At 30.3% G+C, this 25,581-nt stretch overlaps 1 protein-coding gene across 1 annotated transcript in view; it reads right to left on the reverse strand.

Annotated features, from left to right (window-relative positions):
• The window catches only part of LOC106677411 (ankyrin repeat domain-containing protein 29), a gene marked incomplete at its 5' end in the record, with an annotated part of 65,321 nt that overhangs the window by 9,312 nt on the left and 30,428 nt on the right, over positions 1 to 25,581 (reverse strand). The window contains 3 exon segments of the mRNA XM_067045597.1: positions 4,992 to 5,090; positions 13,556 to 13,654; positions 16,543 to 16,641. Of these exon segments, the coding sequence (XP_066901698.1) occupies positions 4,992 to 5,090; positions 13,556 to 13,654; positions 16,543 to 16,641 (297 nt within the window).

Below are 25,581 nucleotides of genomic sequence, written 5' to 3' on the forward strand. Positions count from 1 at the left end.
AAAATACGTAAAATATAAAGCTAAAAAAGTACAGGAGATGCATATAAACAAAAACAACACGGGGAAAAAAAAGAGAAAAAAAAATTATATATATAGAGATAAAATAAACGTCATGAAAGAATAATAAAAATAAAAATAAATAAATAAATAATAATAATGATATAAAATGAGCGAAGAGCAAGTCAGGACAACATACCTGTTCAGAGGAATCGGTTGAACAGAAAGAAACAATGAAGCGGAAGCGTGGAGGAGTGGGGAGGAGGTAGCTAGCAAACTGTTTAACGGTTTTATTTCGATATTTACTCTTGCCATTGTTACTTGTTTTTATTCTTATCATTGTATTTTTATTCTTGTCATTGTATCATTTTGTATCTTTTTAGCCCTGATGAAGCCCTGCAAAGTGGGACGAAACGTCGGAAAATAAATAGTTGTAAACTATTTTTGTTTCACTTTTGACCGCAACCCTGACCATCTTCTCAACTATATATATATATATTTACTATAAATGATTTTTATTTTTAGAAAGTACTATCTAAATTTCCCAAAATCTTTACTTCATTATAAATAAATTATACAAAGAAGACCAGACTACCTTACCTGCACCGCTAAAGATAAACAGGACGTCCTAATCAATAACCCACACTTGAGTCAAGTATTCATAACAGGATGGCAGCGGCTTCCGGCATCCGGATCTTGGACTTCCGCGGAACCTCTGTTGCAGCACTGGATAACGGAATGGCTGCCACCAGCGTTTCCACCTTATTTTTAAAAATTTCCCTCAGCCAGAACTTAAATATCCCTTATTTTATCCCTCTACCCAAATAAAAACGCAAAGGTAACGTATCAATTGAGATTTTATTTAATAAATTGAGTTACCTGGTTACTAGAGCCATAGATATTTGTATATTTGTTTCATAATTAATAAACATTTAATAGCACTAAATTAATAACTATTAATAAAAGTTAATATCTTTAAACATTTTATTTGACACAACCATTATAAATGGTTTTAACAAAAATTTTAGAATGTTTTTATAACCTTCCTATGGTCCGATTGCACTTATCTCTAGTAAAACTAAGAGTTTTAGAACTTAGATTAGCCCAACAGTTTAGTAAAAGTCGGTAACTTAATGATCTGCTTCTGGTCACTTGTTCTGTTAACCAGGTTACCTGAAACTGAGATAATTGCTAAAACCCGCAATTCCTATCGCTAATGTTAGAAATGGAGGGTCCTTTAACCCTCAAAAATTGATTCAACATCCTGACTGTCGAAATCGCTGAAAAAGTTCTTCACCAGAAAACTGTAAAAAAGGATTTGTTTGAAGAAGGAATTTTTCTATATTACATTAACACTATTGCCTCATAATTATTGATTTTACCCGAGATTTCACTAACCGTAGTTTAAACTTTAATGATACAACCGGCCTCCGTATAAGACGGTTTATAAATAGATCTTTGTTTTCTTTTACATTGGTCTAGGCATGGGAAAAATTCAATAATTTAGTGTGGAAAAATAGTACTTCTTTTAGAGGACCTATCTAAAGAAACAACTGTTATTGATAATTCATTAGAAAAAATAAATAATAAATGTCGTGTAATAAATAATAAAGTTTGCTTTCTTTCAAGCATACAAAAAAATAGAGCCTGATAAGAGTTTTTAGACTAGAAAAATATTTATTTAAATTGTAACATTACCAATGATAAATGTATAAATACGTATAAATGAAAATGGAATTACATTTGTAAATATAATATTAATTAAGAAATAAAAGTAAAATTTAATGCCAATTTCAGCAGACTGTCTGTATCATTATATTACTTTTTAAACTAAAAATGTAGAGAACTGCTTTATTTAGGAATATACCATGGCGTGCTTCCCGAATAAAGACAGTTAATAGCATTAAACAAATAACTATTAATGAAACTTAATTCAATTACTTAATATTTAGTTGCTATAGAACAGAGGATACTCATCAGTCTTATCATATAAAATATAAAAACTAACGTAAAGTAATCAACAAAGTTATAATGCTTATTTACTTCCATTATAACTAAATATCATAATTGTTCTATGTTTTATAACTAAGTTATATTACCTTTCTATTCTATCAACTTAACTATTGTATACCTCACATTCTTTTTTACCAGTGAGCCGGCCCTCATAAATATTCAATTTAATTTATAAATTTATAGAATCATTCAAAGTTAAAACTTCCAGTTTTAGTCAGTCAAACATGAACAAATAATAAATAAGCGAAGTCATGAATAAATATATAAACAAATTAAAATAAACATGGCATACGTACATTGAATAGATAGGTAGGAATTAATTTTGTCTATTTTGATTACATTATTAAATGAATAGATTAAGCTATGTTAATTACCCACATGGCTTCATTTTTTGATGATTGCTTGTAAAATAATTTTTAGAAGAATTGGGTTCCTTCTTCGTTTATTGTTATCACATCATTATCATTATCATGGGTTAACAATTTATGATTAAATTAATATTTTTTATTGTTTACAAATTAATGTTATCTTTTACTTTTATTATTTAATGAAACTACATTGATAGTTATATTCGCCTAAATTATCTCTATAAGCTTGTTTGTTATTTTTTATGATTTCATCATTATAATCTTCTCTATTACTGTCATAATATATATTATAACCTTTTATTACAATTATACTTATACATTACTTATTAATCTTATACAACAATTAGTATATTTTGTTTTAGTAACATTTTGAGCACAAAAATTATTTAAAATGTCATTACTGTCCACTTTTACTCAGTAACTTTCGATCTCCTGAACAACTGAACCGTTATAAACGAACCATAAAGAGTATCGGGCTTTAGAATTGTGGAGAACATAAAGTATCAAAAAGAATACCAACTAGGGCGGAATTATAGGTAGTCAAAATCTGTATCGATTAAGAATTATAGGATATAAGTAGTGACTAAAGGATGCGAAATATGAGAGCTGCGTCCAAGACCATAAACCACGAACTAAATAGATTATGAATTCAAGGCCATCGATCAATTTTAGAAGGAAGAATTGAGTCGTAAGTGGGAAGATAATGTCAAGTTTTATCCTTTCGAAACGGCGTTTAGACCCTACGTAGGAAGAAAAGTAGGTATACGATTGGTTCACCTGTCTCACTGAATAATATGATCAACTATAATTGAGTGTTACTTTCGACAAGGAATGATCTAATCCGACCAACAAATTTATACAAAAGTATAGCTGTATCTTCAGCAAGCCTATGTGGGCTTGACACGAAAAAGAAAAACGTAGGAAGAGAAGACTTAGAAATAAATAAAATAAATGACAACGAAACTTCAAAACCATTTAAAACTCGAAGATAAATGAATGCTAAGCTGCTGAAGATAAAACTTCAACCTTTAAAGGTAAACTGTCTGTCACTGTTAATAGTATGTAAAATTATTTATGATTTTAGGATCTCACATTAACATATTTATGAAATCCTAATACAAAACTGACAAACAACAACGGGAAGCTAAATGGTTCCTTGTCCACACCAGACCCAAATGGTTCAGTAAAACTTGTTTCTATTGTCAACCATTTCTGTCGTTAAACAATTAAAAAGAAGATATATTTTCTCCAACGTCCTCTATATAATTAAATATGTGTTTACTTTCACTTAAAACATGGAATATATAGAAAGGGGAAGTATTGCGATAGTAAAAATTTTTAAATCGAATTTTCGACGTAAATACACGTTTTGAGGTTACCAGGATTCAAATAACCAAATCTCACATAATTGTGTGTGTAACGAAATGTCGTTAATAAATATAAAAAAATTATATTTTCATGATTTTTTTTAAATTAATTTTTAATGAATAGATTATATTTAAACAATTTTTATTTATAGATCCATAAAAATGGCCGGAATGGCCGAAACGTTAGAGTGTTAAAATAATTTTTAAAAAATGAGACAATATGGATATTTTTTTATAATTACTAAAAATTATATATTTATGTCACGCGTATGCCTGAGATGTTATAGCAGTTTTTTGTTATAATTCAAAATCGGAATAACAACTTTATACGATCGATTTTTTCAAAAACGGCTCAAATGATTAGTTATGTTTTTAAATATCAAATATGTCATTGAAATAGTTTGACAGGGATTGAATGCCAAATTTCCAAAATGGCTTCTTATAAAGCACTTTTAATTTTGTTTATTTGAAATAATTAGCCACCACAAATTTTTAATAGTAATGAAGAATGGTAAAATATACATTTTTTAAAAAAATATCTTTATTGAGATTTACAACTGTACATAACAATCCATTTAGTAAATTTGCTGTAAGTTTATAATGGATTGATACAGGCGTGTATAGAAACTACCCATTGGTAGCAGAACTCTAATAACGTTTTTACACTAGAGGGTCTTCAGGCCATCTTCTTCAGGCGCCTCGGAGGATTGTCAGGAATGGAAGAGGAAGCAAGGTTAGAAACTAGTGGGTTTGGGTTGTTAGACTGTTTATAATGGAAGGAATGATATGTGGTTAGGGCTAGATTGGTTACATATGGAATTTATACAGATCTTTTATTATTTCTTCTCAGTCAACTTTTCGATCAACTTGTTCATCCCAACAATCTTAATTATAAATTTACACCTCTGATCCAACAATTTAAAAACTTATCATTTTGTCACTTTTCCATTAAATTATAAAATTTTTAATTACAGATTAACTCAACACAATTATCAATCTCTAATCGAGCTACTAATGTGATAAGAGAATTGGGAGAAAGTTTTGTGATGCACACACCACAATAGATTTTTATTTATTAACATGATATTTTACATACTTTTTTCTAAAAAAAATAAACATTATAGAGGTGGAGAAATCCGATATTTCAAGGCAATATATAAAATAAAATGTGGTTAGCAGAAGTATTAACCAAACAAAATTTTAAAAGAATACTTAATTATAGTTTTATATTTTAGTGGAAGCTTACTTTCATTTGTGCATTGACGTTGGCCCCATGCTTGATAAGGAGTTGAATCATCTCCAGGTGCGCGTACTGGCAGGCAACGAACAGCGGGGTACCTCCATCCTGCAACATAAATCCTTGATTATAATTTAAACTTAAATATAGGGGTGGGTATCTGATAATTCGACAACATATTTAAATATCAAATGATGAGGAGAAAGGGTAATTGTTTTTCTTTATAGATTACAAAAGGTATATTGTTGAAAATAATAAGTAAAATTACAAAACTGTCAATAGATAATTCTTTTTATTTAGTCCATAATAGATAAAAATACATTTTATGTACTATGCATTACATTCACCTCAATAGCTTAGGACTAAACCCAGATATTTCAAAAACCCTAGGAGACGAAGATAAAACAATAGAATTAGTGTTTCAGTTTTTAAAATCACAACATTTACTGACAAAAATATAATATTGAACGGAAGAAAAAAATAAAATAAAATAATAAATAATCAAATTAAAAAATAAATAAAATTAAACGAATATAAGCAACATTAAATAAAATATAATGGCGTTGATGACCAATGAAGTTTGGCGCCAGTAAACAAAAAACAAACAAACGATACATTCTATAATTAATTTTTGAATTAAACTTTGTACAACACAGTTTTAATAAAGACTTGTTACATAAGAATCATTTGTTAATGAGAGAAGGAGAAAAGTAAAACCTATTTTCTTATAAAGAAGAGAAAAGACTGAGTAATGTGTTATTAAAAAAAAAAAAGGATCAATTATTTTTTTTCTAATTTATTTAGATCCTATACTTTCATTTTTTTGGAACATACTAACTTAACGACATCTAGCTATCCAAGATACTTTACCTTCAGCCTTTGCCTTAGTTAAAACGACTTGTGTGATACTGGACAGGAGGATAGATGCAAGAATGAACCAAAGATTCGATTACTTAGAAATAAATCTTATTTAACCAAAAAAAATTTGAATGTTCATTCATTAATCATTTGTTCTTCCGGATCATTTCTGACATACGGATGGAGGGGGAGTTATCTAGAGGAGACTAAACTATTCTAACCATGGTGTAGGGTCAAGTTTTTCATTTGCTGACCCGCCACGAAAGTCCACCCCCCCAGGCCGGATTCGAACCGGCGCCGTCAACAGTTCTGTGCCTCAACTACCTGAACTACGGACGGCACTAACCTAAAATACAATAATTCAAAACTATGCTGTGAGGTTTCATTTTATTTCCAAGTAGAAGCAATAAATGACATTCGACCTCTCTGCTCAGGGATTGGATTATTAGATTGTTATATGAATTTGATAATAATACACAGAGGTAACCTCAGTAGCGTACCTAAGGTCGAACACACTCCTGAGGCGAATATTCCTAGGACAACACTTGCCCCTACGATAAGGATTCTTTCCCACCAGATTCGAGACATTTCACTCAAATTATTTGCCACTTTTAAGAACATACTTCAATGATTTTATTAGATACTATTTCGTACATCATATGCCGTACAAAAATTAATGTGAATTTCGCTCTTTTCCTGATCATTTTTTTTTTACTTATACTGTTTTCGGATTTTTATAAGAAACCTATTTACATAAAATATATATTTATAAACTTTTACCTCTAATACTGACTGCTACCACTCACGACCCACGGACATGGATAACAGATTGCCGGCGTGGAGTGGACAGCAGTTTGTGGCCGAGTCAATTAATCTTATTGACTCAGTGATATACTGTTTGCCCTTCCATTTTCTGTACTTGTTTTCACTACCCGGGTTCCATTTGGACTGTTGTATTGGCCGCTACTGTATTTGGTTGAGGTGTTCCTAATCAGGCTTAACACAGAGCCCATTTCAGTAAGGGAATTTTTATTTTTTTACAACCAATACAATGCTACTTTCCATCGTATATGTACTTGTTAATGGATTGCCTTTGGAAATCTTTTACATAATAATAAATAATCCTGCATCCTTCTAATGTAAACTATAATGGGCTTCCATGAATCAAGCACTTGGTGGTATGTAACGAAATTCTAAGATTTAATCTAATATTAGCTAAATAAAATTATAAAAATTTAAATAAAATTAAATAAAAAAGCTATGGAATAGTAAATGTATATATGAAATATACACATAGGTCTAAAATATGTTTAACTAATGTAACTTATAAAAATATAAGTTTGTATGTAACTTATAAAAATATAACCCTTAATGCAATACTCCCTGCTACTTTTCGGTTTATCCCTAAAGGATTACCCATCGGATAAGTTTTTCTTAATTTTTAGGAATTAGTTCATACCTTGCACCCTCAAACACAATTTGGGGTAATGCAGTTTTCTTGTTCCACTTCTCTTATCCTTCAATGGTCCCAATATTTTATTGAACACTAAAAAAAGAAGGTTCTTCTCGCCAGATTTTAAACTATTTTTAATTTTTTTTTTCACCTTTCCTTTTACAGGAGTCAGAAAAGTAAGGAATTTATACCTCAGCATCCATAAAGTGTAAACGAGCGAAAAAGCAGCTAGTTTACAGTATTTTGATATTTACACAATATATTTATTATTTTTTAAAAGAGAAAAATTTATGGATATGAAGAAAAACTAAACACCACTATCTAAAATTAATTAGAAAACCTGGGAGTCAGCGGAACTAAGTAAAATAAAATTTTGATTTAAAAATTATCTGAAAAAAATCGATGTTCCTTTATTCAAACATAATATAGATTTTCTCTTGCCAATAAAAGTAGAATAAAATAATATATGACATTTTAAAATAGAAAGATAAATCCAATTTAGGTGTAAAAAATTAATCTATACAGCAGCATCTCATGAAGAGCCAGGGGTGCAGTACTTTGTAAGAGTGTACAGTTACCAGACCAACGGTTGTGCAAGGAGGTGATGTGGTCAGAATCACGCTCAACCGCCAGATTTATCTCCAATTAAGGGTACCCACTTCATGAGGCTGAGTGAAATCCGGAGAGCGCCCGAACCCACAGTGTTGACTCACGGCTACAGTAACAGAATATGTGATTATTTGTCACAGCCGGATTTGAAATTATATATGAATACCAAACTGTACATATAGACAGTGTATACCAAAATTATACACAATTATACAATAATTATAATCTTACCTTTATAGAAATCGAGAAGAAATAATCTAGCAGTAAATATTCAAAGCATCTTGTTAACAGAAAATAATAGGCATTTACCGCCTTTAACCTCGCTTATAACTTCCTCATCATTAATTTTTTCTAGTTAAATAGAAAATAAACGTAGATAAAAAAAATCAATAAAATGAAAATATAGTTTCGAAAACAGGAATATAACGACCCGGAACGCGTTCATCTTAACAACTTGTAAAGATGGGACAACTAGAACAATGTAAGGTTATGCTGCGTCGTTAATGTGAAAGTGATCGAATAGGCAAACATACTTAAGGTAATGTTATGTAGGATCACTTTAATAATGTTTTAGCAGATTGGCTAAGTTTCAAGTGGCTTACAAGATACAATTACTTTATAATAATGTACATTACAATATACAAGTTCTATTAAAGGTAGCATACAATGTTAGTGTTTGGATTACAGTGAAATGCTAGATTATACAATGTGAGGATAATAAATTATAAATGTTATCCTAAGAAGTAATTAAAAATACCTCGGTTGGGAACAAATGATTTAAAGACACTCATTAATCAATGTTAATGCGAAAATTCTGAATTTATAATATACAGAATTTGTCGGAAATTCTACCGAATTAATAAGTGTGATTCAAGTAAGTAATTAAAACACATACTATTACTGTTACACACTTTAAGAATACATTGTAAGTATTTGCTTCATTTATGTTTTGTTAAAAAAAATAAGTTCTAATCTAAACATAAAACCAATACAATATCCCATAGATGAAAGAACATGACAGACGAGTTTGAAGAACAGTTAATCCATCTGATGTCATTTAACTGAAGAATAACTTTATACAGGAAGATATATATCACCTAAAGTAAAGTAGTGAAATTAATTAGAAAAATGTCCAGAAGATTTGATATAATCATATAATCGATAATATTGACAGTTTATTTTATTTAAAAAATAGAGGTATTCAAATTCCTACATAATTGTTAATTAAAGCATAATTGTTTATTAATCTAATTAATTTAACATCGATGTTTAAAAGATAATGTATTGCTTGAGCTCGTAAACATTATATTTAATTAATTTATTTTCTTTTATTTATAAACAAATATACAAGATAAACATTTTTTTTTAAATAAATTTAACAATAAAACATCAACCTATCACTCAATTTCATTTTGGTAATGTAACTCACAAGCTCATGGAGAAACGCTGGGTGCCCGTAACAATGGTATAAGCACTGTTTAAAAATATATGTCGTAGGACACATAGCGCACTTTCTACGTATGGCTGCGATCTAGGGTCGTGCTGTTAAAGAATATGTTATGTGATTTGTTTATTTTGTGATAATTAATTTCGTGTATTATCTCTATTGCTTCAATTTATAAAATTATATTTATCTTATTTCATCTTACTAACATTACTAACCCTATAGTATACTTTATTAATGATATTAATAATTATATATATACTCATATATTATATCATATATTTGTACAAGATGAAGTAATAATAATGTATGTTATGGAAAGTCAATTTAAATTAAAATTCAATAAAAAATAAATTAATAAAATAATAACTTATATAATATTTTTCAGTAAATGCAACCAATAGGATAGTAAAGTTTTTTATATATGTATATATATAGTTGACCGTAAAAATTGATATATAAGAAGATGGTCAGGGTTGCGGTCAAAAGAGAAACAAAAATATGTAAGAAGATGGTCAGGGTTGCGGTCAAGAGTGAAACAAAAATAGTTTACAACTATTTTTTTCCCGACGTTTCGCCCCACTTTGCAGGGCTTCATCAGGGCTAAAAAGATACAAAATGATACAATGATAAGAATAAAAACAAGTAACAATGGCAAGAGTAAAAATTTCTTAATAAAAATACGTAAAATATAAAGCTAAAAAAGTACAGGAGATGCACATAAAACAAAAACAATACGGGTGGAGAAAGAAATACATAGAGATAAAATAAACGTCATGAAAGAATAATAAAAATAAAAATAATAATAATAATGATATAAAATGACAATAAATGAGGCAAAGAGAGTTGTCCTGACTTGCTCTTTGCCTCATTTATTGTCATTTTATATCATTATTATTATTTATTTTTATTTTTATTATTCTTTCATGACGTTTATTTTATCTCTATATTTTTTTTCTTTCTTTCCCGTATTGTTTTTGTTTTATCTGGATCTCCTGTACTTTTTTTGCTTTATATTTTACGTATTTTTATTAAGAAATTTTTACTCTTGCCATTGTTACTTGTTTTTATTCTTATCATTGTATCTTATCTTTGTATTTTTATTCTTATCATTGTATCTTATCTTTGTATTTTTATTCTTATCATTGTATCTTATCTTTGTATTTTTATTCTTATCATTGTATCATTTTGTATCTTTTTAGCCCTACAAAGTGGGGCGAAACGTCGGAAAATAAATAGATGTAAACTATTTTTGTTTCACTTTTGACCGCAATCCTGACCATCTTCTTATATATCAATTTTTACGGTCAACTATTAACAAACATATAAAAACAAAAATAGTTTACAACTATTTATTTTCCGACGTTTCGCCCCACTTTGTAGGGCTTCATCAGGGCTAAAAAGATACAAAAGAAACAAAAATAGTTTACAACTATTTATTTTCCGACGTTTCGCCCCACTTTGCGGGGCTTCATCTGGGCTGTTCAAAGGTAAAGGTTGAGCAGAAGCAACAACATCTTCTTATATATAAAGTCTTTTATGTTTGAGTTATTGCCTGTCGTCTAAAGCCCAGACAACTTATGGATGAAGATCGTTCGAACCCTTCGGACGTTGGTAATAGGGGCCTTGAAACACTATTTGTCAAAGGTATTATTCTTCATCACCTTCCAACCTTCCACTTTTCACTAGTATATACGATATATGTATCTTTATATAACTTATGAAAATGATAGATCTGATAGAATTGTATTAATAATTTTTAAAATTATCTAAACCTCGAATATTTATCGATTATAAATAGCAATAAATTCTCAATACTGGACGCATCGTGTGGACGAATATTTAGCAACAAACGCAATAAATGCTAAGAACCGAAGTTCGTAATTTCGTCCCTGTGTTCACCTCAACTCTAGGTTACATCTAGATGAAGTAATTTGACAAACTGTTCGTAGTATAGTTAAAAAACTGTTTAATACTTAACGACAGCTTTTTGAAATAAGGAACAGCAATAACATAGTAGGCCTTTTTATTTTTTTTTTTAAGAAGGAGATTAAAAGATGGCGTCTAAATGTATTTATGTTGTATATTTGACGAACAGCATTTGGAGAAAAAAAAGGAGTAATTATTGAGTAGATACAAACTTTTTAGATTTAATGCGTGCCCGACTCAAAAATGATAGGAATCAGAATTGAAATAATTAAGAAAATTTGAAATTTTAAAATCTTCTGCCCTACTTACACATCTGAAGTACAAGTATGGCTTTATTTTTAAAAAAATATTTTATTCTCTCAATAACGTACAGTTATAATTTTTTCCCACTATTTTGGTTAACTTTAGCTCCTGAAGAGAATAAAAAAAATATTAAAAAAAAAATTAATAGCTCCCAGTTATTTTTAAATCCACACGAAACAATTAAAATAATCAAACAAGATGATTCATCTGATTTTATCTAAAACACTTGTACAACTGAGTAAATACTTATTATTTCGAATGAGTCAGTACAGATTGGAGATGTATGTACATATATGTATATGTTTAATGTCATTTGATATTAATATAATTAATGATTTTTTTATCGTTCGATTTCAGTTCAGTTTACTAAAGTGGATTTTTTTGTCTACAAACGTTTTTAATATTAATCTAAGAATAGGATTATACCGTTCTGTACTCCATTTTTCAAAACTATGAGAAATATAAAATAAAAAGTGGTATACATTTAAAAAATATATACCTATTTAATGTAAAAAATTAAACAAAATACATTTTATTTCTAAATAAACAAAATAATTTAAAAAAAGTTTTTATAAGCATATAGTTCAATTTTTTATGTTCATTTTAGAATTATTATCAACTGCTGTTATGTAAGGTAAGTTTATGATGTTGATTGCTTCGGCAAATAAACTAATTGGTCGTTCAAGCCCTAATTAATTTAATGTTATACACAAAAGGAAACAAACATCCGCAACTCTAAAGGCGCTAACAGGCATTTCAATCAGTAACCGGGGGATACGCCACACAGCAGTACTTCACTGGACTTATATCGACCGCACCTTTTTAAATATTTACAACACAGGAAGGAACAGATATCATCATAGGGCTAACGGCTAACATTAACTTTTTTCATGGCCCTCAATCAAATTAAATAGTTTATCCACTCGGTTATTAATTGGTATTAATTAGCAAAACATTAAACAATAAATTCATATTTAATTAAATAATTAAAAGATTGTCAGGTACATGAAAGGAAGTAATTCTAAACTAAGTTTTTGGAATAGTTTTAAAAGTAATTCATTGATATCTGGTATAGATACAGAGACAGTTTGGGGCATCACTATACAAATATTTCACAATCTAAATACTTTGCGTTGCAATATATTCAATATAAATACATAAATTAAAAATCGCTCCCAGAAATGCAAAATGTCACTATTATAGTACAGCGAAATATTATTTAACTGGTTTTGGAAGATATTCATTTACGTCGTTAAAATCTAGTGACCAAAATGTTAATTAAATTATTTAAAAAAGCGAATATGGACTTGGATGGTTTTGGATTTTATCTATGAACCAAAGAATTTTTTTTTTAAGTAATAAATTCTCCAGTTGTTAAAATTTTTTTACTGAGATTCTCGAATATTGCATGTAACATTTAGAGGACCATAACAATATTATTTCAATAAAATTATTGGATCACACATCATCATTTAATATTTTCAAATTTAAAATTAGGCATGTAAAATTAGGAAGATAATGCCTATATGTTCACATATCACAATATGTTTAGAATTAGAACGAAGCTGCTAAATCCCAATATAATATGAGGTGGCATTGAATATATCAAGTGAAATAATTATAATAGGTTGAATAGTAAATATGTAATTATAGTTGAATAAGTAAATTATCAATATTAAACAAGTAAATTATAAAATATTATTAATTAAATTATCAAATATTAATCAAGATGTTGGATTAAAAAATTCTTGGGACCAATTTAAACCCACATTATTTAAATTTTTTTTATAATTTATTCATAGAAGTTATATTGTTTAATTATTTATGTATTCTCCACATTCTTAGAACGCCCTTTCACTGGACCACATTAAAAAAATGTGGATTTAATGTGCTCCTAAGGATTTTTTTAAATCAATAATTTTGATGAATAATAAGTTAATTATATAGAAATAAATAAAAGTAAATTAAAGAACTTACCACACTGGGTATGTCAACAGGAGTCCCATGCCTTAACAGGAGGCTTGCTATCTCCACATATCCTGACTGTGCTGCGAAGAACAAGGCAGTCGTTCCTGTCTGCAACAGGAAGATGAAGTGATAAACATAACTCGAAACATAAATAACATAGTCTATCTGTTGTCAATGATATGATTAATCTATTGTCAAAAGTAATCCATAGGCAATGAATAGAAACACATTACATTAACTAAATTAAACTTCTTACCAATGCTCATGTAATGACTAGAACCAACATCAACTACATGAATAAAAATGCTTCAATGATTTATAATTTATTTAAAAAAAAAAAGATAAAGTTTTGATTAAGATGATCATTTAAAAACTTTCCATTATTTCAACTATACATTGTAGCTGAAATTTATGATAGAGCCAACGGAAAACACGTTTCGCGTGCATTAAGCGGTCGAATAGTTTCAATTCCTCCGAAGTGACCCCCATCACCTAATTGCTATTATGTGCATTTAATTAATAAATGTGAATCACAAAGCGAACAAAGGACTCAATGAAACTATAACTACACCTTCGGCTTCTACCCATTAACTAAATGTAATTTGAAATTTCATACAAAATGAAATTATACAATATTGTTAACAAATGATACCTGGGCGAGGACTAGCTATTATATTAATTTGAAAATTAATATTTTTTACATCTAAAAATTACTTCACCGTAACCAATAAACTTGATAATAACAAATAATAATAATAATAACAGCTTTATTGGCATCAGTATTGAAAAAAGCTTCTCCCATATGAAGGAATTCATAGTAATTGGCTATAGCAGGATAGAAGAAAGATAAACATAGATAAATATACAAAAACATAAATAACAAAACAGAGTCCTCACAACCATACACCGAAAGGGAAACAAAACTAAATATTGTTTATAACTTATTTCCACCTGGATTTGTCCCTCGCAACCAGCCACTAGAGTTTTCGCCTAGGCACTGTGTCAGTTCTCCACCTGCGATGTGGTTGCCCCCTTTTTCTGCTGTCCTCTCTCGGAATCCACTACATGCAAACCTTGGTCCATCTATCATCTTTCATTCTGGCCAAATGCCCAGTCCAACTCCATTTAACAGGTGGGCCTTAACCCTTAAACTTATAATGTCTACATTTTTAAGAATCTCTTCATTTTTTATTCTTTCTCGTTTCTTAATAGACATTAAACTCCATAGAAGCTGAATTCGCATGGTATTCAGTCTCAGACCAAGTTTTTTTTTTTGTTAGCACCTAAGTTTGAGCCCCATAGAGAACATATGGGGGATACACACATGTGGTCAAAACTTGGATTATAAGATCTAGTGATAGGTTGCACTTAAAGATCTTTAGGATATATTTACGATGATATGTACCGATATTTACACGTCCGAACTTTATACATTTTTTACATTTACTTAGGGCAGATAATATCATTCAACGGAAATATGAATATGGAAATAAAAACTCAGAATATAGCAATTTAAAACAGGGACACACATCACTTTGAATTTGTGTAGGTAAAATGAACTTCAATAATCTTTTGCTAAAAATGTTTACTGTTAGAATAAAAATAGTGAATAAAATAAAATAATTTCATAAATAACTAGAAATACAAATATTCCATATTTTATATTCTCATTTTTACAGTAATAACTAAAAATACTCTCGTAGTACATAGTACAATACCAGGGGCGTTGAAAATTGAGAATTGAATGAGACACGAAGCGACCAATTACTCACTAACTCTCTCAACGCCCCCACTGGACCTAGCGCAAAATTACTCATTTCCTCAACATCTCACTCTGACCTGAATCGGGTTTAAGCAGAAAGTAAACAAATCCAACAAACTTTTTGGATTTATGAAAAAATATATCTCAGGTATTAGATGTAAAGATGTCTGCAAGCACCCAAAACCAAGCTAGTTTAACGTACTATAATAATAATAATAATAATAATAATAACAACAATAATAATAATCATCTTTGTTTATACTGGGATTGATCACCTAGAATAATACACAGGCGTCAAAATTAGGCTTTAGAGCCTTTGAGTAAAATACAAAATAAAAATGATTTTAATTTTGCTTCGAGATCTCCGGAGACACCCCCGTAAACCACCCAGCAATAATCGGAGTGGGGGAATATTAAGGAAGTAACAAGGAGGCAACGGGTTTCAAAAGGAACAAGGTGACCAAGAGGGTACCCACTTTAGGGTGGATAAGGTACGACGGGAAATGTCGGAGACGTGGTTTTTCCAGGAGAGAATTTGGTCTATAGAGACGCCAAGGCTTTTAACGTATGGGTGGAATCGTATTAGATTTTTGTTAAGGAATAAGGTTGGAATATGAGGAATAGTTTTCAGGAGGTGATTGGATCCTATTACGATTACCTCAGTCTTCTCTGCATTCAACTCAAGCTTGTTTTCTTGTGCCGTGACTAATTCGATTCGAGTCTTCTTGAAGCTTCTTTGTGGCACCCAATGGGTAGAAGGTGGGAAGGAAAGATTAGTTTGGAAATCATCAGCGTACAATGGTATTTAGAATGTTGGATAAGAATGGGAAGGTCATTGATGTAGATAGCGAAAAGGTTGGCGATGAATCCTGAGGGACACCACAAGTGAGGGGTCGAGTCATTGATGGAGGTTTATCAGGATCGATCGGAAAGGAAGGATTGAAACCAGTGCAAAACACTGTTGGATAGAGGAAGATTTCGTTGTTTAAATGTTGTGGTCAACCATGTCAATTGCTTTGGAGAAATCTAGGAGGATGAGGATAGTTATGTTTCGGTGTTTCATGGCAGTCTGGAGGTTGTGGGTTATAATATTCCTAACTATACTTGGCGGATTCATCAATTATGAAAATTAATTAAACATAGTTCTTATTAAATTAATCAAAAATTGGGGTGAAATAAGTCCTTTTTTTGTACCGGGCTCTTGTACTAGTAGCATACACAGAAAGATACTCACATGCCTCCTGGCCGTGGGATCTGCCCCCTGCTCCAGGAGCTCACCGACACACTCAAAGTGGCCATTGGCTGCGGAAAGTATCAATGGAGTAGTTCCATCCTATAACAAATAAAAATGTTAATGTAAAATGAAGATATAAACAGAGATATCAGCAAATGAGAAAAGATATTTGCTATTAATATATTATAGGTGTATTTTACATCTTAAGCTAGATCGATGTTCAATAAATCCTCTCTCCCCCCTAGGAACTATATAGTTACCAATCGGTGTTCCGCGTACCATAGGTAGGCCGCGAGAACCTTTGGATGGGTCCTGCAGTCCGGCACCAAATAGTTTTGCGACGATTTATAGTTAGAACTATTTTGTTAATTTGAGTGTCAGCTGAAAGGTTTAAACAGGTAAATGCACGATAAAAGTGACTCAAAATGCATTTTTAAGCAACCTTATATAGGAAAACTGGAGCCTTATAGCTGCGAGATAAAATTAAGCGGAGGAATTGAATTTCGAGAGAAATATTGAAATGAAAAATAGACTTTTCATTCTATTTTGTTCATTTCATTCTATTCTCATGGAAAGTGTGTAAACCTTGAACAGTCCTGACGAAGCCCTAAAATGTGGGACGAAACGTCGGATAATAAATAGTTGTAAACTATTATTGTTCTTTTTGACCGAACCCCTGTCCATGTTCTTCATATTTGAAATGAAAAATAGTTAATTATTCTGGAACTAGGTTCCTTTAGAACAATTATAAGGTAATTTTAATTTTACAACATATATTGGCCAAAAAAAGGTGTGGCCACACTTCATAAATTAAAATAAAATTGTGTATAAATAATTTTAGGTACAGAGATAAAAAAAAGTTAATTTAAAAACTAACTATTCTAACTTCGGGTGGCCTTTTTCCGCCTTCTCGGCTCAGTTATATTCTATACAGACTACTGATTCCACCTTAAAATCAATATATGTTGAGAGAAACTTCAAATCAATATATGTTTATTGGAAGCCTCAATCAATATACGTTTATGAGAAGCTTCGAATCAATATATGTTGATGGGACGGCCTAAAAAACGTATACAAAGAGAAGCCTAAAAAAAGAAAAGTTATTGGCGAAGTTAGCAAAGTAATTTTACGAGGCTGTTTCAAAAATTAATAAAAAAATATCGCTGACTTTAAAGGCGTCGAATAAATTATATTCTATTCGCAATTCAAATTTTTTTTTCAGCCATAAAAGTGGTGATCGATATCCTCGAGAATGGCAGTTAATTTTCGTGAATGTTTGTGGACTTGAATGAAAAGGAACCTGTCCTCAAAACTAGGATGTGGATGAGGATTCCGCTGCTAGCACAACAATGTTACGAAACAAAGGCACCGAATAATCAATCCAAGTGCGCGCTTAACTAAGTTAGGGGCTGTATCAGTAGACGCGCCTAAATTTGAAGAGTTGATGTAGACAAAAGTCCAATAATTTTTCAGTGTTATTTATAATTTATTAATTATAATAAATAATAAAAACTTACGGTGAAGGTTCTTGTACTTCTAAGGTTTCTCGAAGTAAAACTGACGAATGTCAACATTGTTCCTACCAAGAATATAACAGTTTAACAAAAGATAACGAAGCTGAATGGAAAATGGAAAACATCGGGCGATTTCATCACCGATCCGAACTCCTGTCTATAATTTTATGTTCTCAAATAATTATTTAATTAATTCTTTTATATTTTATTTCCATTTCTATTGTTGATTATTGTTTACAGTGAGAGGGGTTATTTTTTTCAAATATGCAAAATTAAAGTAACTTTAGAAGAAGATTTGTACTAAGTTCGGTATTTAAGTTCAGTAATACTATTTCAATGAAGATAAGACCTTCCTAGTATTAAAGACCAAACTTCATTGTACAATGATTCAATTATTTTAATTAAAATAATTAGAGCCATTTTTGATTACATCCTAAAAAATTGTAAAACCTATTCTCGTGAATTTCCGTTGAAAACTAGAACCGGAAATTTTGCACGATACCAATACTGCCGTTAAATGTTTCTCGATTTAACTTAAAACGGAAAACTTTAATTGAGCTAGGTTTTAATGGGGCGGGTTTCCTGGGAAGGATTGCCTTCTTAGATTACCAGTAAATGGTCTATTCTATAAATAATCATATAGAAAGATTTTGAATTATTCCCTCATTCAAAGAATATTCCCGATAAAAACATTTTTAGACTTAAGGACAGATCTGTCGTTTTTTTTTTTTTTTATGGAAGAAAATCAAATATGAGTAGGTAATGGACTTTTTCCGCCAAGTGGCGACAGATATAACGAAGTGAGGCAGAGCACTCTGGTAGGCACTAAATGAATCTACTCGAGGCAATCCAATTTGTAGCCTTCCTGCCATTACAACTTGCCAAGATTTAGTTATCGGTCTCTAAAAGGCGCACCCTCGGGGAGAGGAGGCAAAACAGATTACTTCGGCTTCCGGGTTCGGTACCCATTTCAGGGTTAAGGTTCGGGTCATAGATGGATAAAAATCGGGAGCACGAATTGTAATTAAAGCAATAAATTTTTTTATTGTTTTAATAAATCAAATTTGAACCATAGGAACAGAACAACAATATTTAAACTGGACTTTGGTACTTGGTTCTCTATAAGTGATTTTTTTTTCTTCCGAAATACAAAATAAGTAAAATTGAACAGGAAGAATTTTACCTCAATTTAAAACCTAAATGAGCTCTCCACAATCACTAATTTACAAGATAAAGCTCCTCGAAGTCGACAATTTTCTCCAAAAAATCAAAATATGTCACGAGAACAACACGATATAGAACGAATTTGATGTAAATTTAATTATCTTCAATTTTAGCCTATAAAATAATGCTCAACAGCTTAAACACTTGAAAATAGCGGATAAGAATTAGAATTAGAGAAAAAACATTTTCATGTTATTTGTTATTAAATTATAATAAACAGAATAAATAAACAACGAAAACCGGGTGTATTAAACGAAATACTAATTTCATATAAATTTTATTACAATGTAATCAAAATTTTATAATTACCACTTGAACATTATAATTTTTAAGCACTTTTTTCCGCGCTCAATGCAACCAATTTGTATTTGTAGATTTATTCTTCTGTTTATAAAGATTTAATAAAGAAATTAATAAGTACATATATTTTTTTTCTCAAATTCAACTAGCTAATATTTCTGGCCATTATTAAGAGAAACATTAATCCTGAGCATCCGGTTTAGGACTGAAATGAAAGTTAATTAAATTTACTTCAATTTAGTTCCTTATAGTTCGCACATTATACATATGGTCAATATTTGAAAAGAATTTTTGATTGGCAAGGATTAAATTTTGCATATGAAGTGTAAATTTATATTTAAGGTATGCTACATTATTAATAATAATGTTGTTGTTAAAATTGTTACAAATGAGTGTATAATAAACTGTTAATTATTAGATTGTCCTTGATTGTTGAAACTTAATAATCAAATGGTATGATTTATTTAAAAAAATATTTTTGATTTAAAATTGCATTAAATTTTATCGACTTTAAAAAACAAGGCTTTGTTTTTTTAAAACACTGTCTATCATGTATCTATTCTGCCAAGAGCGCAGTTTTGGATTTACTTAGGAACAATTGAAAAAAAGTGCGGATCTTCACATAAAATCCGGAATATTGTTCTAGATTCTTTAAATGCAAACTTTATTAAGTAACAAATGAAGGTTTTGGTTATCATTCTTTGAATTGAATTAAAATTTAATGCACAGAATATCCCCCTCCCCTTATCTGAACACCAAAATCAAAATATTTCTATGACACTATTAATTTCAAATTCGGCATCATATCATATAAGAGACAAGATAATTTTAGAAATGAAAATATCAATTATAAATTTTATTTAGAATCAAAATTTGAATTTTGAACATTAAATAACAAGTTATATTATATTTATAGGTGTTGTTGAATTATTCACTTAGCCGTAAAAAAAGAATGAATAAATTATCTTTTCTGTTATTTTTGACTAACGGAGAGGGGTGGGGGGTATATCTAGAGGTAATGTAACTACCTTATTCTAACCATGGCGGGGAGAGGTCGAGTTTTTATTTTGTGGACCGCCACAGAAATCCGACTTCCCAGGCCTGATTCGAACCGGCACTGCCGGCAGTGACGAGATAATCGCTCAGCTACAAACCACTGATGAATTAATGATGGAGTACCTCTATTCTTTGATTGTAACTAAAATGTTGGGATTTTTCTTTCCTTATGACTTTAGGTCACGAGTTTCGAGTTTCTGAGCCCACTCAATATGATTTTAAGATATAAGACTTCAAAATAATTGAAAATTTGTAAAATGCCTTATCCTAGCAGTAAAAAGTTTTTATTAATAAATATCCAATACTAAGACGATTTTATAATTAATGACCTTAAATCCTGATTTACAGCGAACGGATAGAATGGTGTGGGATCAATCGATGAACGGTTGAAGGACCAACTTCCTCTATCTCCGCTTACCGGATCAGTTAACTTCGGGGTCCCTCTTTCAGATTAGGTTGACAAATTGGCCCAACAATTACGCCTAAAACAATATTGGATGCTGGTAACAGAACTTTCTGCCATATTGATCGATAAAATAATGAAGAATAAATGTGATCTGTGGGAAGTAGAGTATTCCTAGAAAACGTAAAGATAAAGTTTCGTTTGAAATGGTCCAATAAATTAAGTAAACATCAGTAACTATTAACGTATGTATCAATGAATCGCTAAATGTTAAAAGAGCAGTTCGCCACTGAAGTTAAATTTTAGAGAATTAAAATAAAAACTTTTTTTAAGAAGTATATCTATAAAAGAAAATTATTGTACATTTCGAGCTTTTTGATCTGAAAAAAAAAAATTAGATTTTTTAATCAAGTCGTGTAACCTCGAAAAGTTCTTAAAGTATGGCCCTTTAGCATGCAACGATCTTTTAAATTGAAATAGCGTTTCTTTTCCTCTTCAAAATTAAAGGTGCAATATTCAGGGCGTTGATTTTTCAAAAAAATTAAGCTTCTGCTTTCATTACTTTTTTCACAGATCCTTTGAAACAAATCTCAGAAGAAGTTATCAGTGTTGAATGAAATAAAAATCCTTTTGTCTCCAAAGAAAAGAGTTAAAAAATATTAAGAAATAATAATAAATATGATTGGAGAAGTTTGTCGGGGGGTGCGGTCAGCAAAGAACAACATAAATAAACAAAACAATATTTATTTATTTTATGCTGACGTTTCGACCTGATTTTCAGGTCTTCATCAGGGGTTATGGCGTAGAAGGTAGGCCTAAAACTGTTTAAGTTATGGCCCAAGTTATACGTAACCTAAGTTATAACGTAAGTTATGGCCCAGTTTTAGGCCTACCTTCTACGCCATAACCCCTGATGAAGACCTGAAACTCAGGTCGAAACGTCGGAATAAACTAAATAAATATTGTTTTGTTTATTTATGTTGTTCTTTGCTGACCGCACCCCCCGACAAACTTCAACAATCATAAATCTACGGTCAACCATCTGCAACTCAATAATAAATATGTTTTTAAACATGTTTCCTGTTTCCTATATTTTAACGGCATGATATATTTCTTCGACAAAAAATGTTTTTTGAATGAAATTAAAATTCAATTTAAATTTTTTAAATTTGATATCGTGGCCCCTTTATATGATTGTTGTTTTAGTATTTTTTATAAAGGTATTTATGTTTTGATTTGAAAATTTTTGGCGCCCAAATATTACGAAAAAAATCAACCTTTTCCCTATTGGTTCTTTTTAGTCTTAGTTTCAGTGTTGGGTAAATATTACAGTTGTAGGTACAATTACTTTCGAATTACTGTAAGAAGAAACCAGGGGAATTAAATTACAATTAATAGTCCAACCAATGTAATCGCAATTACTAACTTAAATTAAATAGCAGTCCAATTACTTTTTGCCCAACATCGCGTGGTTTGACCCAACTGCTGCTCGACAAAGCCCATCCATCACTTTCAATATTTTTGGTCTCTGAATAGAAATCGTCAACATCTGACGCTATCTTCTCAACCTCTTCAGTTCTATCACGAGGTGGAGCTCGAAACTGTTTTATCTTTTAACAAAAGAAGACGACATAAACATTTCAGGTTTTTTAACAGTGTAATAATAATTTATTAAATCAATTAGTAGTTCAGTATTTATTAATCGTAATATTTTAAAAACTGCAGGGTTAGATAGTCAATATTTTTGCGAGTTTTTATTCCTCCTTCAAATATGGAAACGGGGAGCTCAATGGTAAGACATCTACTAACTCCAAGGGTTCGAGTTCGAATCCGGTTGTGGCAGATAATTATTTTATGTTTCACAGTAGCCGTGAGTCTATCCTGTTTGTCCGGAACCTTCCCAGCCTCATTAAGTGGGTACCCTTAATTGGGTAACAATCTGACGGTTGAACATGATTCTGACCAAATCAACTCCTTGCCGTTATAACCGTACAACCGTCGGTATAATAACAGTACTTCTTTACAGAGCACAACACCCTTGACCCTTCATGGGTTGTAGCATTACAGATTTAACTTATTATTATTTTTTTTTTAAATCTTTAAATATAGATTTGATAAAAATCGCGAGAAAAAATTCCAGCGTTTTGTATTACTGAATACTCATACATTCCACCTAGTAAAATATTATCATCACACATACAGAAATAAGCAACCAGAACTCAACGAGGAAAAACTACTAAGACCAAGTGCAGACAGATTATAAAGCAAGCTTTACCACATACTGGATAAGCATACTGCAAATATACCATAGTGTGGAAGCACCTAAAGATCTTGACAAGTTTTAACGAGTTACACAAACCAGATATGAGAAATCATTAAACCGGGAAAAGTTGCTAACATGTCAATTGATGTACACTTCAGTTATTTGCTAACTGGGCGAGTAAATCCAATTGATCCTGCATAATGAATACTCATAGGCCAATGTTGCTCTAATTTCTATCGCCACTGCAATTGCAAGATACCGCCCTGTGTCATTAGCGTACGACAGTTCCTCTGAGTGGGGGCTCGTGCGGAACGCATCTCAAGGTCTCCGGTGAGGAACGTTTTGTTTATGACAGAGGACAATGAAGATGAAAAGAAAGGAGATTTATTTTCTGTATACTCGTTTTACTTTTCAAATCAAATAACTTTGTCGAATTTTAATTTGTATTAGTTTAAAAGAATACGTTAAAAAAAAAATTGTCCCTCAGAGACCAGAATTAAAAAAATATATTTACTCTATTTCAAGCAGAAATAGGAAGTGTACCAGATTACCTTCTTAAAAAAAAAACGGGAAACTCAAGTATACTGGTCTTATATTTATTTTAGCCAAAGATGCATTGTGTATACTTAGGTTGTTTTGTTCAGTTAAATCATAGAATAAAAATCCAATGCATTAAAATTTATTTATTTATTGATATTTACAACTGTATAAAAAATACAAGCAATTTGATCATAATGACATAACGATGATACAGCATGTAGAGAAACTAAAAATTTATTTAACAACCAATTCCAGGTTTAAATAACCAGGAAAAATTCCCCTTAAATTGTTATTACTTTTTAATGGATGTCTTCACAACCACTTTTACAAATATTTCTAGATATAGGAAACCTTCATAAGTATTATACATTTAACATATAATTTTACTTAGAATGACTATTTGAAAACATATAAATGGTTTTATACTACGATAGTCGTTAAATGAAAAATTAATTTCTTTTTTAATCTCTGTTATTATTATCATTACGACTATCACTTTTTAAGCGTAAATTAGTAAGTGGAAAGTCTTTACAGCTTACCTCGTAAAGTTTTATTACAAATTGATTGATATTGGCTTGGTAAATCCGTTAAAGCATAGCTATTTGGCAAATAATATTTTGGCGGCATTTGAAACTCAATGTGTTATCGGGTGGGATTATTTTTATTATTATCTTGATAATGTATATTTTTTAGCATGTAGCACAACTTATAGTAACTTTTTTTTATTTATTTATTGATATTTAAAACTGTATAAATACAACAAGCAAATTTGAAATCAGATCATAATGATATGATGCAGCATGTAGAGAAACTACCCAGTAGTAAAACTCTAAAAACATTTCACAATATAAGGTCACGAGGCCATCTTCTTTTCAGGCGCCTCGGAGGATTGCCAGGAATGGAAGAGGATGCAAGGTTAGAAACGAGTGGGTTTAGAGAGTTTATAATGGAAGGAATGATATCGGGTTCAGGCTAGATCGGTTACATAAGGAACATTTAGGTCTTTATATATGGTTTTATTAGTAACAAAATAAGCAGCATTGAGGATTTTAGTAACTTGAAAACACAACAAAGGGTCGTCTTTTCAAATAAGTTTAAAAACAAATCCTTATTTTATCGCAGTATTTTATTTATCTTTCTGCTTATTATTATTATTTAATGAATTAAATATAAATAAATAATTATAATAACCAGCAGATTATAATAATTATGAATAAATAATTTTAAAAGTAAATTTGAGAAAAAAAAATCTTTGGAAGTATGATTTATTTACGTGTAAAAAATTTTCTATTCAAACAAGAACTCACAAACAAAAACAAATAAATAAATGTATGATTAATTAACTTCGAATAAGCTTTCAAAATGAGATATATGATTCAAATAAATTAATTTTGAATTCCATTTAACACTACTACTGTATATAAAATATATTGTTACATTGAAGTTGTTGGGGCGAGGGGCTTTTCTTAAATGAAACCAACTTACCTCTTCCCCCTAAAAAAATCGTTCGCTGGTTCGGTGAGATGGAAAAAAAAATAACGGAGGACCTGCAAAGATTGTGAACACAAAAATAATAAAGAATAAAAAAAAGTAGAGAATAAAAAAAAAAACCCTTCCAAACTGGTATACAAATTTAATAAAATTAAAATATAAAACAAAAATAAATAATAAAAAAAAACTGTTACTGTTGTTATAAAAAAAATAAAGATGTGTAATAAAGAAAAGAAAATAATTTGTTT

This window comes from Halyomorpha halys, unplaced genomic scaffold (assembly GCF_000696795.3).
Source record: "Halyomorpha halys isolate HHAL.00 unplaced genomic scaffold, Hhal_1.1 Scaffold98.1, whole genome shotgun sequence".
Lineage (NCBI taxonomy): Eukaryota > Metazoa > Arthropoda > Insecta > Hemiptera > Pentatomidae > Halyomorpha > Halyomorpha halys.